The sequence below is a fragment of the Diplotaxodon limnothrissa genome, linkage group LG18 (genome assembly GCF_057381915.1).
Source record: "Diplotaxodon limnothrissa isolate DT_005_m linkage group LG18, D_limnothrissa_male_GT1.1, whole genome shotgun sequence".
In the NCBI taxonomy this organism is placed as follows: domain Eukaryota; kingdom Metazoa; phylum Chordata; class Actinopteri; order Cichliformes; family Cichlidae; genus Diplotaxodon; species Diplotaxodon limnothrissa.
The window spans coordinates 30,404,838-30,418,000 of NC_140613.1; the positions used below are offsets into that span (position 1 = coordinate 30,404,838).

Here is a 13,163-nt window from a genome sequence, read left to right on the forward strand (position 1 = left end):
ACGCAGCGTTCCTACGGGAAAGTAACGGTAATCTAATTACCGTTTTTGCAACAGTAATCCCTTATTTTACTCATTACTTGAAAAAAGTAATCGGATTACAGTAACACATTACTGCACATCTCTGGTTATCATGTGTTTGCTATGATGTGATGTGTAGTAATGGTTATTAAGGTGCTAATCGCTAATTGGGGATAAGCTAGCAAGCTCGACAATTAGCTGCCATGCTAAGCAGACGTTGGTAGCCAAGTTCATATGTCACTGTGGGGTTACGAGCTCACATGGCTTGTAGCTGTGCCAGAGAGCAAGCTTGGGTGAGCTAGCCTTAAAAAAAGACTATCGTTCGTTCTCCTGCCAGACGCCTCGCTGCTGTGCTGCCTCGCTGCTGTGCTGCCTTACTGCCTTACTACTGTGCTGTCTCGCTGGTGCCATTAAAGGACCGGCGGCTGCCATCCATTCATCCATCCGGACCTCGATTATTTGGACCGAAGTACTCACACACACACACCCGCACTCAGTGCCATACACTCTCTTTATTTTGCTGGCCAGCTAACACCATTGTTTTTTGGGGGGGGGGGGGGGGGGTTGCATTCACAAAGACTATCCAAAGACATTTTGGTTATTGTCAAATAGACACTCTCTGATTACGGACTGAGGAGGTTGTGGTGTTACAACCCCAGGACTGAGAAAAAAAAGACTCTTTACACCAATATATTCACTTGTATATTCACTGAGAAAAAAAAGACTCTTTACACCAATATATTCACTTGTCTCCTGGTTAGGAGAAGTGGCTATTGATGTAAATATTTTTTTTCTTTTTTCTTCTTCTTGTCTTTGTTTACATTGTATCCCAGAGAAGTTTTAAGTTGTTCAGGTTGAAACATTTGCACTTAGAGTCGGTTAAGTTTCCTTTGATGTATCAGCGTCAAGCTGATGTTTAAGAGGGTAGGTTAAGGACGTATGTGCTCCAGTCCATCAATCCTTTAAAGTGCTGGACACAGATGGTAAATTGCCATCAGACCCTAAATAAATTGTCCTCTGCTGTTATCCATATTGCTTCACTCATTCTTTGGTGAGTAGATGTATTGGTTACATAGGTCTATTAGGTTATGTTGTGGTGATCCTCGGGTTGGGGAATGGGTGTTCCTACTGGAATGCAAAATTAAAACCAAGATGGACAAGAAAAGTTCAAAGCCATTAGGTGCTCAGCTTAGAAAAAAGAGAAAAGAAGAGGAGGAGAAACAAGTAAAAGATACAGGTAAGCAGATGTGTCATTGGATAATGGCAGGTCATGTATCCTGAAACTATCAGAATCAGAATACTTTATTAACCCCTAAAGAAATGATGTGGGCTACAGTTGCTCCAAGAAGAAATGGTAAAAATAGTAACAGTAACAGACTAAACTCCAAACAATACATTATGTTACAGATTATGTTTTAATATTAATTAGTCATTGTCAATTGTTGACTTGTCCTGTTTTCATTGTATGACAAATTATGATGGCTGTCTGGTAGCTGTTTGAATACTATGCATACTCACTCTCTCTCTCTTCATATGTGTGTGTATGTTTCTCTGGTGAAATTCAGTATGGTTCCGACAACAGTCTTATGTTTGTTATGTTTTATGTACAATCCTTAATATTTATACACACATTTATACACACACATACACATAAAGTTTAATGTGTGTGTGTGTGTGTGTGTGTGGAGAGAGGGGGTGGGATGTTCGCCCAGGGCGCCAAACAGGCTAGGACCGCCACTGTAAATGATTAATAAAATACATGCAATAAATGATTAATACACTCATGAGTCATCAGACATTATACTCGCAAATTATCTCTGATTTGATTGATTACCTTCCTCAATAAATTAGATTATACAGAACAATCTGCATTTTTCTTTTATTTTTCCTTCCTTTTTTCCAACCATGTTAGCATTCAGTCCCATTTCTATTTAAACATACAAGTAAATGCAATCATATCTGTTTTGTCGATGTCAAGCAACGTTTTAGTCTGTGCTGAACCATTTGCATTTGGCAAACAGTGTCTGTTTGCCAAATGCTGAGTTATATTCTCCACCTAGCTATGCCTTTGACTCCGGGGAAGGTAATGTGCTTCAAATTTATTTAAACATTTTAATGCTTTGTTGATGGAGAACACTTGAGTACATCCTGACCTTAAAACTGAAAGAATGTGCAAGGCAATGCTCAAACTGAAGAGAACTTGTTGGGCTACAGTTTTACAAGGGTTTGTCTCTTTGAGTGACTGATTTAAAAATGATGCTTAATATTAACAATAATTGTTTGGTGTAAAATACAGCTTTTATGAAGACGAAACTTGCTCACGGCTTCATTCACTCACCTTTTGTGAAGTTATACCGTGCTGAGAAACCAATGGCCTCGAGTTCACTATCAGCCACAAATTTGATGTACAAGTACCTCCCACTGGAGCGGACATATGACGGGCTTTCCTGCCCGCAGTAGCGACCAATTATGGGAGAGAAACCAAAGGGACCATCGCGGACTTCAATGTGGTCGAACTTACACTCCCAGGAGGGCTCGATGGAATACTTCTCATCAAAGAACAGGTCGATGCACTGCCGAGGAGAGGCTACAACAGGCCAAGAGGTTGAGAGAAGGTGAAGTTAACAGCAGGAGGAGTGGGAAGTGGTACTGTAAGGATGCTAAAAAACAAAACAAGATAAGGTCTCACCTTCTATAATATAGATGCATTCCCTCTCAGGTGGGTATTTCTCAGGGTAATTCGGTGATGTGAAATACCCTCCATCAGGCTTCTTTACCCAGGTCCCACACTCCCCAGCTGGTGTCACACCCGAGTTGTTCTTTACTAGAAGCGGGTACACAGGCAATATAAAGTACACAGTTTACCAAAAGTAGATCACATCCTTGTATCTTTAGTTTTAAAACATCCATATTTTTGTAGCACAAATTGGATTTGTCAAACTTTTCCATCTTTTGAGAAGATACTGCCAGAAACAATGGAAAAAGGTTAAAATAGAAGACTTTCAGCATTACAGGTTAGCTAATTATTTACTATACTGTGCTACAGTACTTTTTGGCACTATATTGATATTTTATTAGTTTAATATTATCACTGCACTTTTCTCATGAGATCATTATCACAAAATCTAATCTATCCATTCGCTTCCACTTATCAGGGTCGCTGGAGCCTATCCCAGCTGTTATAGGGCGAGAGGTGGGGTACACCCTGGACAATTTGGATTATCCGGAGGAAGCCGGAGTACCCGGAGGGAACCCACGCAAACACGGGGAGAACATGCAAACTCCACACAGAAAGACCCCAGCCTGATGGTGGAATTGAACTCAGGACCTTCTTGCTGTACAGCAACAGTACTAACCACCATGCCACCGTGCTGCCACTCAATCTAATAATTAGTTTTATTATTTCTCATGATAGATTAATATTCATACATTTCACTACATTTTAGGTTAAAACCCAGAGTAGTATTCGAGTATCAGGCCACCTGCCCTCTGCAGCTACATGAATGATATGGCAAGATGTGATAGATTACCTTGAGCTTTTGTTTTAGTAGCTGTGGCACTTGACAGCTCAGGTGAGAGGAGGCTTGCTGCTAAAGCTGACAGGACACAAAAAAGAAGACGTTAAAGATGACGTTGTTCGTAGGGAGTTGCTTGTATTTACTTTGAAAAAGCAACAACAGATAACTAAACCAGCATAAACACCGGTTAGACTAGGAGACTGTAAATCGGTGGCTGCTGTTTTTACTTTCTTATAGATAAAAGCTATTTGATATATTTATTTTTTGAATCACATGCACGAACAACAAGGGTCGCTTACTTACTGAACTATGTTCAATAAGTGAACGTTTCAGGGAACTTACCGATTTGCAGCACAAGTTTGTGCAGCATGTCTGTTCCCCGAGGATGTGTAGTTCAGTTTGCTGTTGGTTAAAGAGTGTCCATCAACCCACCAATTCCTCAGAGAATTCGCCAAATCCGAGAGCTGGCTTGTCCATCTCTCCCGCCGTGCGTCCCCGTCGGCTCAAAAGATTACACTCTCGTCCGCCACCAACCTTCACAATTTTTGCTCCACCTTTAGGCTGCCTTAATCCTCTGAAAAGATACAGCCTCCAGTCATTCACAAGGCTGCGCTGTCCCGAGGCTTGGTGCCTTAATCCAGCCTCCAGTAACGCAGTCAGCGCAGTTATCAATACAGTTCACTGGAATCAATTCAAAAATATTAATAATAGTAAAAAAAATTTACTATAACAAAAATGCAGTTGTACCCATTAAATGGTTTCATGTTTAATTGGATGAAATAAAATGTTCAGCACTTATCAAACAGGCAAATTTATGTCTGTTTTCATGAAATCTGAAGCAAAACCCGAAGATATATCCAGTGGCGGTCCTAGCCTGTTTGGTGCCCTGAGCGACCCCCCCACACACACACACACACATATAAACTTTATGTGTATGTGTGTGTATAAATGTGTGTATAAATATTAAGGATTGTACATAAAACATAACAAACATAAAACTGTTGTCGGAACCATACTGAATTTCACCAGAGAAACATACACACACGCACACATATGAAGAGAGAGAGAGTGAGTATGCAAACAGCTACCAGACAGCCTTCATTATTTGTCATACAATGACAACAGGACAAGTCAACAATTGACAATGACTAATTAATATTAAAACATAATCTGTAACAGAATGTCGAAAAAAACATTGGTGCAAATTATGTCTGTATCATAATGTCTGGTGTTTTCGTGTTTGTTGGTTTGTTTTTATTTTGTTTTATTTTGCGAGTTGGTTATTAGATGCTGCTCCAGCCAGAGAATCCCCCGCAGCCCCGCCCTCTCCTCCCTGTGCTGCAAGCACCAGGCGCACCTCGCAAACGGAGGGCGCCCTTACTCCCAGCAAATGGGCGATAGAAAACCGATCGGTGCCTATGCCATCCCCAGTATGCGCTGGCATGACGTTGGGGCAGCATGAGTACGAGCAAATTTTTTTTTTTTCGATGCCCGTGATGCGGCCCCCCACCATGATGCCGCACCAGGCAACCACCTGTGTCGCCCATATCAATAACCGCTACTGTATCTGAGTCTTCTATCAAAAGTTAGAAGACTCTGACTATTACATGCATTTGAATGGAGTTCTCGCCCGAAACAAAGTATAGGTTTTCATTTTGTGAATAACTTGAAAATCTTAGCTCAAACAGCTGCAAAACCTGTTTGCCCAGCACGGGGATATTGAATTCTATAAGATAAAGCCATAAAGATGTGAGTCTGAGTCTTCTATCAAAAGTTACAGCTATGAAGTTGTACAAAAACGCTTTATTTCGTCAAGCCAGTGCGTTTCTTTTTTTTTCCCCCAGATATTTTTATTAAAGTTTCTGCATCCATTTTTACAAAAGACAAATTGAACAATATGCCGTTTTCTTTTTGAAGAACATAAAACAATATGAAACATACACTCCCACCTCATAATTATAGGAGTACCAGTGGGTGTACAAAAAGAAAAAAGAAAGGGTCCAGTCTAATATACGAGTAGCAAACCCTGGAGTACAAGATAACAGTTCCTGAGTGCACAAGAGAGATCTGGAGAGTTTCAAAGCCCACACCCCCGCACAGACACAGAAAAAACAAAACACACAAACCAAGAAAAAAACAAAACAAAACAAAAAAACAAAACACAAACATAATGAGTGGTCAGCTTAGTTGTAGAGATAAGTCAATTTTGTAAGAGAAAAGAAATATGTATAAAGTAGGTAAGTAAATGCCATCATAAGGCGCAGGCACAATAGAGTCCATATACTTAAACTTAAACATCTTACTTAAACATAAGATAAAATAAAATATAATAAAGTCTGAGCTGGCTAATTGGGAGCGTTGCAAGACCGCAAAGTGTGAACATGGTCAAAAAAGGGTTGCCAGGTCTTAAAAAATTTGGCCATAGACCCACGCAGGGTGAATTTAATCTTTTCGAGTTTGCTAAAATGCCAAGTGTCTCTGATCCAGATTTCCTTGGGATGGGGGAGAAGGGGACTTCCAAAATAACAATATTCTGCGTCTTGCCAATAAGGTGAGAAATGCTACCAGATTCGCTTGGGGCGTCGGCAAGGCAACTGTATCAGGAAGAACCCCAAACAAAGCAGTTAAGGGCACAGGTTGGAGGGTTAGCTGGATGATCTTTAATAAAGTCAGAAAAATATTAATCCAGTATTGTTTGAGGGATGGACATGACCAAAACATATGTATTAGAGAGGCAGGTGTTTGATGACAACGGTCGCAATCAGGGCTAAGGTTGGGGTATATTTGAGCTAGTCTGGCTTTAGTCCAGTGTACACGGTGCAAAATCTTACATTGAATCAGCCCGTGTTTGGCACATAATGAGGAGCCATGGACCCGGTAAAGAATTTTATCCCAAGAGTCATCCTGAATCACACACCCCAAATCCTGCTCCCATGCCATTTTAATAGCCGAGGTTGAGGAGTTGCCAAAGGAACATATTCTCCTGGCCTGTGATGAAGGGGGAGGCGATAGAAGGTTATCAAAGTCATGATAAGGAGGTCTAGATGGGAACAGTGCGTTTCTGACTATTACATGCATTTGAATGGGGAACTCGCCCAAAACAAAGTATAGGTTTTCATTATGTGAATAACTTGGAAATCTTAGCTCACACAGCTGCAAAACCTGTTTGCCCAGCATGGGGATATTGAATTCTATAAGCTAAAGCCATAAATATGTGAGTCTCAGTCGTCTATCAAAAGTTACACATATTTATATGAAGTTGTACAAAAACGCTTTATTTCGTCAAGACAGTGCGTTTCTCACTGTTACATGCATTTGAATGGAGTTCTCGCACGAAACAAAGTATAGGTTTTCATTATGTGAATAACTTGAAAATCTTAGCTCAAACAGCTGCAAAACCTGTTTGCCCAGCACGAAGATATTGAATTCTATAAGCTAAAGCCATAAATATGTATTTCTGAGTCTTCTATCAAAAGTTACAGCTAACTTCATGAAGCTGTACAAAAACACTTTATTTCGCCGAGACAGTGCGTTTCTGACTATTACATGCATTTGAATGGAGAACTCGCCCGAAACAAAGTATAAGTTTTCATTATGTGAATAACTTGAAAATCTTAGCTCAAACAGCTGCAAAACCTGTTTGCCCAGCACGGGGATATTTAATTCTATAAGATAAAGCCATAAATATGTATTTCTGAGTCTTCTATCAAAAGTTACAGCTAACTTCATGAAGCTGTACAAAAACACTTTATTTCGCCGAGACAGTGCGTTTCTGACTATTACATGCATTTGAATGGGGAACTCGCCCGAAACAAAGTACAAGTTTTCATTATGTGAATAACTTGAAAATCTTAGCTCAAACAGCTGCAAAACCTGTTTGCCAGGCACGAGGATATTGAATTCTATAAGATAAAGCCATAAACATGTGTGTCTGAGCCTTCTATCAAAATTTACAGCTAACTTTATGAAGTTGTACAAAAACACTTTATTTCGCCGAGACAGTGCGTTTCTGACTATTACATGCATTTGAATGGAGTTCTCGCCCAAAACAAAGTATAGGTTTTCATTATGTGAATAACTGAAAAATCTTAGCTCAAACAGCTGCAAAACCTGTTTGCCCAGCACGGGGATATTGAATTCTATAAGATAAAGCCATAAATATGTGTGTCTGAGCCGTGTAGAATAAAAAGGGGATGTTTTTTTCTTCTTCTAGTTTCATTATTTTAATATGGCACTATTAGTTCATTAGAATCATATAACCAGCTTTGCATTAAACATGTATTGAAGTTTTTGACCTTACATTACCCTTTGTATTACAGTGATTGTTATGACCTTAGTTTGATCTTTTACTTACAGGTACCAGAATAATAATATGATTTTTCATTGCAGATCTAACCATGATCAACTTATACATATTTCAGTTTGTTGCTTATTCTAGAGTTGTGCTCAAGTTAATTAAGGGTTAGAAGCTACAGTCAGCGCGATGTCTGGCTGATCTATGGAGGGGAAAAGGCTTCGAGATTAGAAGGCCGCACGCGCTTACACAGCACTTATACGATGTTATTCTTGGTGATCTTGTGCTCAGTTATGTTTTCTGTTATGTTTTAAGTAGTGGTAGCTTATCAAGCAATATTCATTTAATATTATACACTTGTTTCAGAGCAGTACACACTGATCATCTTAATCAATGTGGAAGTCCTTGTAGCTGCAATGTTTTGTCTCAACAGGGGACAGATGGTTCCAGGAGACGGGGGGCAGTCAGCGTCTGCCCTCGGGAAGGAGACAATGTTATTTTCTGTGTTAAATAAAACTGTCAACATTGATTGTATTACACCACCAGGGCCTGTGCTGCTGGGTGATACATCCTCATTTCACCAGGGCCTGTGATACTGGCTGATGCCATCCACATTACACCAGGGCCAGTGGTGTTGGCTGAGGACAGTCACATTACACCAGGGCCTGTGCTGCTGGCCAATACCATCCACATTTCAACAGGGCAAGTGTTGTTGGCTAAGGCCATTCACATTACACCAGGGTGTGTGGTGCTGACCAATACCATCCATATTTCACCAGGGACAGTGTTGTTAGATGAGGCCATCCACATTACAACAGGGCCTGTGCTACTGGCTGAGGACATTTACATTTCACCAGGGCCTGTGGTCATGGCTGAGGCCAACTACATTTCAACAGGGCCTGTGGTCATGGCTGATGCCATCCACATTACACCAGGGCCAGTGGTGTTGGCTGAGGACATTCACATTTCACCAGGGCCTGTGGTGCTGGCCAATACCATCCACATTACACCAGGGCCAGTGGTGTTGGCTGGGGATATGCACATTACGCCAGGGCCTGTGGTGCTGGCCAATACCATCCACATTTCACCAGAGAAAGTGTTGTTGGCTGAGGCCATCCACATTACTCCAGGGACAGTGCTCCCTGTGAGGCCATATTGACCACACCAGGGCCTGTGCTGCTGTGTGATACATCCTCATTTCACCAGGGCCTGTGATACTGGCTGATGCCATCCACATTACACCAGGGCCAGTGGTATTGGCTGAGGACATTCACATTACACCAGGGCCTGTGCTGCTGGCCAATACCATCCACATTTCACCAGGGACAGTGTTGTTAGATGAGGCCATCCACATTACAACAGGGCCTGTGCTACTGGCTGAGGACATTTACATTTCACCAGGGCCTGTGGTCATGGCTGAGGCCAACTACATTTCACCAGGGCCTGTGGTCATGGCTGATGCCATCCACATTACACCAGTTTCAGTGGTGTTGGCTGAGGACATTCACATTTCATCAGGACCTTTGGTGCTGGCCAATACCATCCACATTTCACCAGAAAAAGTGTTGTTGGCTGAGGCCATCCACATTACAACAGGGCCTGTGCTACTGGCTGAGGCCATCCACATTTCACCAGGGACAGTGCTCCCTGTGAGGCCATATTGACCACGCCAGGGCCTGTGCTGCTGTGTGATACATCCTCATTTCACCAGGGCCTGTGATACTGGCTGATGCCATCCACATTACACCAGGGCCAGTGGTGTTGGCTGAGGACATTCACACTACACCAGGGCCTGTGATACTGGCTGATGCCATCCACATTACACCAGGGCCAGTGGTGTTGGCTGAGGACATTCACATTACACCAGGGACTGTGCTGCTGGCCAATACCATCCACATTTCACCAGCGCAAGTGTTGTTGGCTAAGGCCATTCACATTACACCAGGGTGTGTGGTGCTGACCAATACCATCCATATTTCACCAGGGACAGTGTTGTTAGATGAGGCCATCCACATTACAACAGTGCCTGTGCTACTGGCTGAGGACATTTACATTTCACCAGGGCCTGTGGTCATGGCTGAGGCCAACTACATTTCACCAGGGCCTGTGGTCATGGCTGATGCCATCCACATTACACCAGGGCCTGTGCTGCTGGCCAATACCATCAACATTTCACCAGGGCAAGTGTTGTTGGCTAAGGCCATTCACATTACACCAGGGTGTGTGGTGCCGACCAATACCATCCATATTTCACCAGGGACAGTGTTGTTAGATGAGGCCATCCACATTACAACAGGGTCTGTGCTACTGGCTGAGGACATTTACATTTCACCAGGGCCTGTGGTCATGGCTGAGGCCAACTACATTTCACCAGGGCCAGTGGTGTTGGCTGAGGACATTCACACTACACCAGGGCCTGTGATACTGGCTGATGCCATCCACATTACACCAGGGCCAGTGGTGTTGGCTGAGGACATTCACATTACACCAGGGACTGTGGTGCTGGCCAATACCATCCACATTACACCAGGGACAGTGTTGTTAGATGAGGCCATCCACATTACAACAGTGCCTGTGCTACTGGCTGAGGACATTTACATTACAACAGGGCCTGTGCTACTGGCTGAGGACATTTACATTTCACCAGGTCCTGTGGTCATGGCTGATGCCATCCACATTACACCAGGGCCAGTGGTGTTGGCTGAGGACATTCACATTTCACCAGGGCCTGTGGTGCTGGCCAATACCATCCACATTACACCAGGGCCAGTGGTGTTGGCTGGGGACATTCACATTACGCCAGGGCCTGTGGTGCTGGCCAATACCATCCACATTTCACCAGAAAAAGTGTTGTTGGCTGAGGCCATCCACATTACACCAGGGACAGTGCTCCCTGTGAGGCCATATTGACCACACCAGGGCCTGTGCTGCTGGGTGATACATCCTCATTTCACCAGGGCCTGTGATACTGGCTGATGCCATCCACATTACACCAGGGCCAGTGGTGTTGGCTGAGGACAGTCACATTACACCAGGGCCTGTGCTGCTGGCCAATACCATCCACATTTCAACAGGGCAAGTGTTGTTGGCTAAGGCCATTCACATTACACCAGGTTGTGTGGTGCTGACCAATACCATCCATGTTTCACCAGGGACAGTGTTGTTAGATGAGGCCATCCACATTACAACAGGGCCTGTGCTACTGGCTGAGGACATTTACATTTCACCAGGGCCTGTGGTATTGGCTGAGGCCAACTACATTTCACCAGGGCCTGTGGTCATGGCTGATGCCATCCACATTACACCAGGGCCAGTGCTGCTGGCCAATACCATCCACATTTCACCAGGGCCAGTGTTATTGGATGAGGCCATCCACATTACACCAGGGACAGTGCTTCCTGTGAGGCCATCATCACCACACCAGGGCATGTGGTGCTGGATGAGGCCATCTTCACCACACCAACGCCCGTACTGTTTGATGAGGCCATCCAAATTACACCAAGGACAGTTCTTCCTAAGAGGCCATCATCACCACACCAGGGCCTGTGGTGATGGATAAGGCCATCCACATTACACCAGGGCCTGTGCTACTCGATGATACCATCCACATTTCACCAGGGCTTGTGTTGCTGGCTGATGACATCCACAATTCGCAAGGGCCTGTGCTACTGGCTTAGGACATTCACATTACACCAGGGCCAGTGGTGCTGGCCAATATCAGCCACATTTCACCAGGGCCACTGTTGATGGCTGAGGCCATTCACATTACATCACGGTCTTTGATGCCGGCTTCTACCATTCACATTACACCAGGGACAGTGCTTCCTGTGAGGCCATCTTCACCCCACCAGGGCCTCTGCTGCTCGTTGATGCCATCCACATTACACCTGGGCCTGGGGTGCTGACAGGTATCATGCACATTTCACCAGGGCCTGTGGTCATGGCTGATGCCATCCACATTACACCAGGTTCAGTGGTGTTGGCTGAGGACATTCACATTTCACCAGGGCCTGTGGTCATGGCTGAGGCCAACTACATTTCACCAGGGCCTGTGGTCATGGCTGAGGCCATTCGCATTACACCAGGGCCAGTGGTGCTGGCCAATATCAACCAGATTTCACCAGGGCCACTGTTGTTGGCTGAGGCCATTCGCATTACATCACAGTCTTTGATGCCGGCTTCTACCATTCACATTACACCAGGGCCTGTGGTGCTGGCCAATACCATCCACATTACACCAGGGCCAGTGGTGTTGGCTGAGGACATTCACATTACACCAGGACCTGTGCTGTTGGCCAATACCATCCACATTTCACCAGGGACAGTGTTGTTAGTTGAGGCCATCCACATTACAACAGGGCCTGTGCTACTGGCTGAGGACATTTACATTTCACCAGGGCCTGTGGTCATGGCTGAGGCCAACTACATTTCACCAGGGCCTGTGGTCATGGCTGATGCCATCCATATTACACCAGGTTCAGTGGTGTTGGCTGAGGACATTCACATTTCATCAGGGCCTTTGGTGCTGGCCAATACCATCCACATTTCACCAGAAAAAGTGTTGTTGGCTGAGGCCATCCACATTACACCAGGGACAATGCTCCCTGTGAGGGCATATTGACCACACCAGGGACTGTGCTGCTGGGTGATACATCCTCATTTCACCAGGGCCTGTGATACTGGCTGATGCCATCCACATTACACCAGGGCCAGTGGTGTTGGCTGAGGACATTCACATTACACCTGGGCCTGTGCTGCTGGCCAATACCATCCACATTTCACCAGGGCAAGTGTTGTTGGCTAAGGCCATTCACATTACACCAGGGTGTGTGGTGCTGACCAATACCATCCATATTTCACCAGGGACAGTGTTGTTAGATGAGGCCATCCACATTACAACAGGGCCTGTGCTACTGGCTGAGGCCATCCACATTACACCAGGGACAGTGCTCTCTGTGAGGCCATATTGACCACGCCAGGGCCTGTGATGCTGTGTGATACATCCTTATTTCACCAGGGCCTGTGATACTGGCTGATGCCATCCACATTACACCAGGGCCAGTGGTGCTGGCTGAGGACATTCACACTACACCAGGGCCTGTGTTGCTGGCCAATACCATCCACATTACACCAGGGCCAGTGGTGTTGGCTGGGGACATGCACATTACGACAATGCCTGTGGTGCTGGCCAATACCATCCACATTTCAACAAGGCAAGTGTTGTTGGTTAAGACCATTCACATTGCACCAGGGTGTGTTGTCCTGACCAATACCATCCATGTTTCACCAGGGACAGTGTTGTTAGATGAGGCCATCCACATTACAACAGGGCC

At 44.5% G+C, this 13,163-nt stretch overlaps 1 protein-coding gene across 1 annotated transcript in view; it reads right to left on the bottom strand.

The window, feature by feature from the left end:
• Positions 1 to 3,906, bottom strand: part of LOC146613973 (neuropilin and tolloid-like protein 1) — a 42,285-nt gene extending 38,379 nt beyond the window's left edge. The window contains exons 1-4 of the mRNA XM_085378088.1: positions 3,879 to 3,906; positions 3,549 to 3,614; positions 2,708 to 2,842; positions 2,357 to 2,605 (exon numbers count right to left, since the gene is read on the bottom strand). Coding sequence (XP_085234214.1) covers positions 2,357 to 2,605; positions 2,708 to 2,842; positions 3,549 to 3,614; positions 3,879 to 3,906 — 478 coding nt within the window. The remainder of the gene's footprint in view (positions 1 to 2,356; positions 2,606 to 2,707; positions 2,843 to 3,548; positions 3,615 to 3,878) is intronic.
• Between the last annotated feature and the right edge of the window lie 9,257 nt (positions 3,907 to 13,163).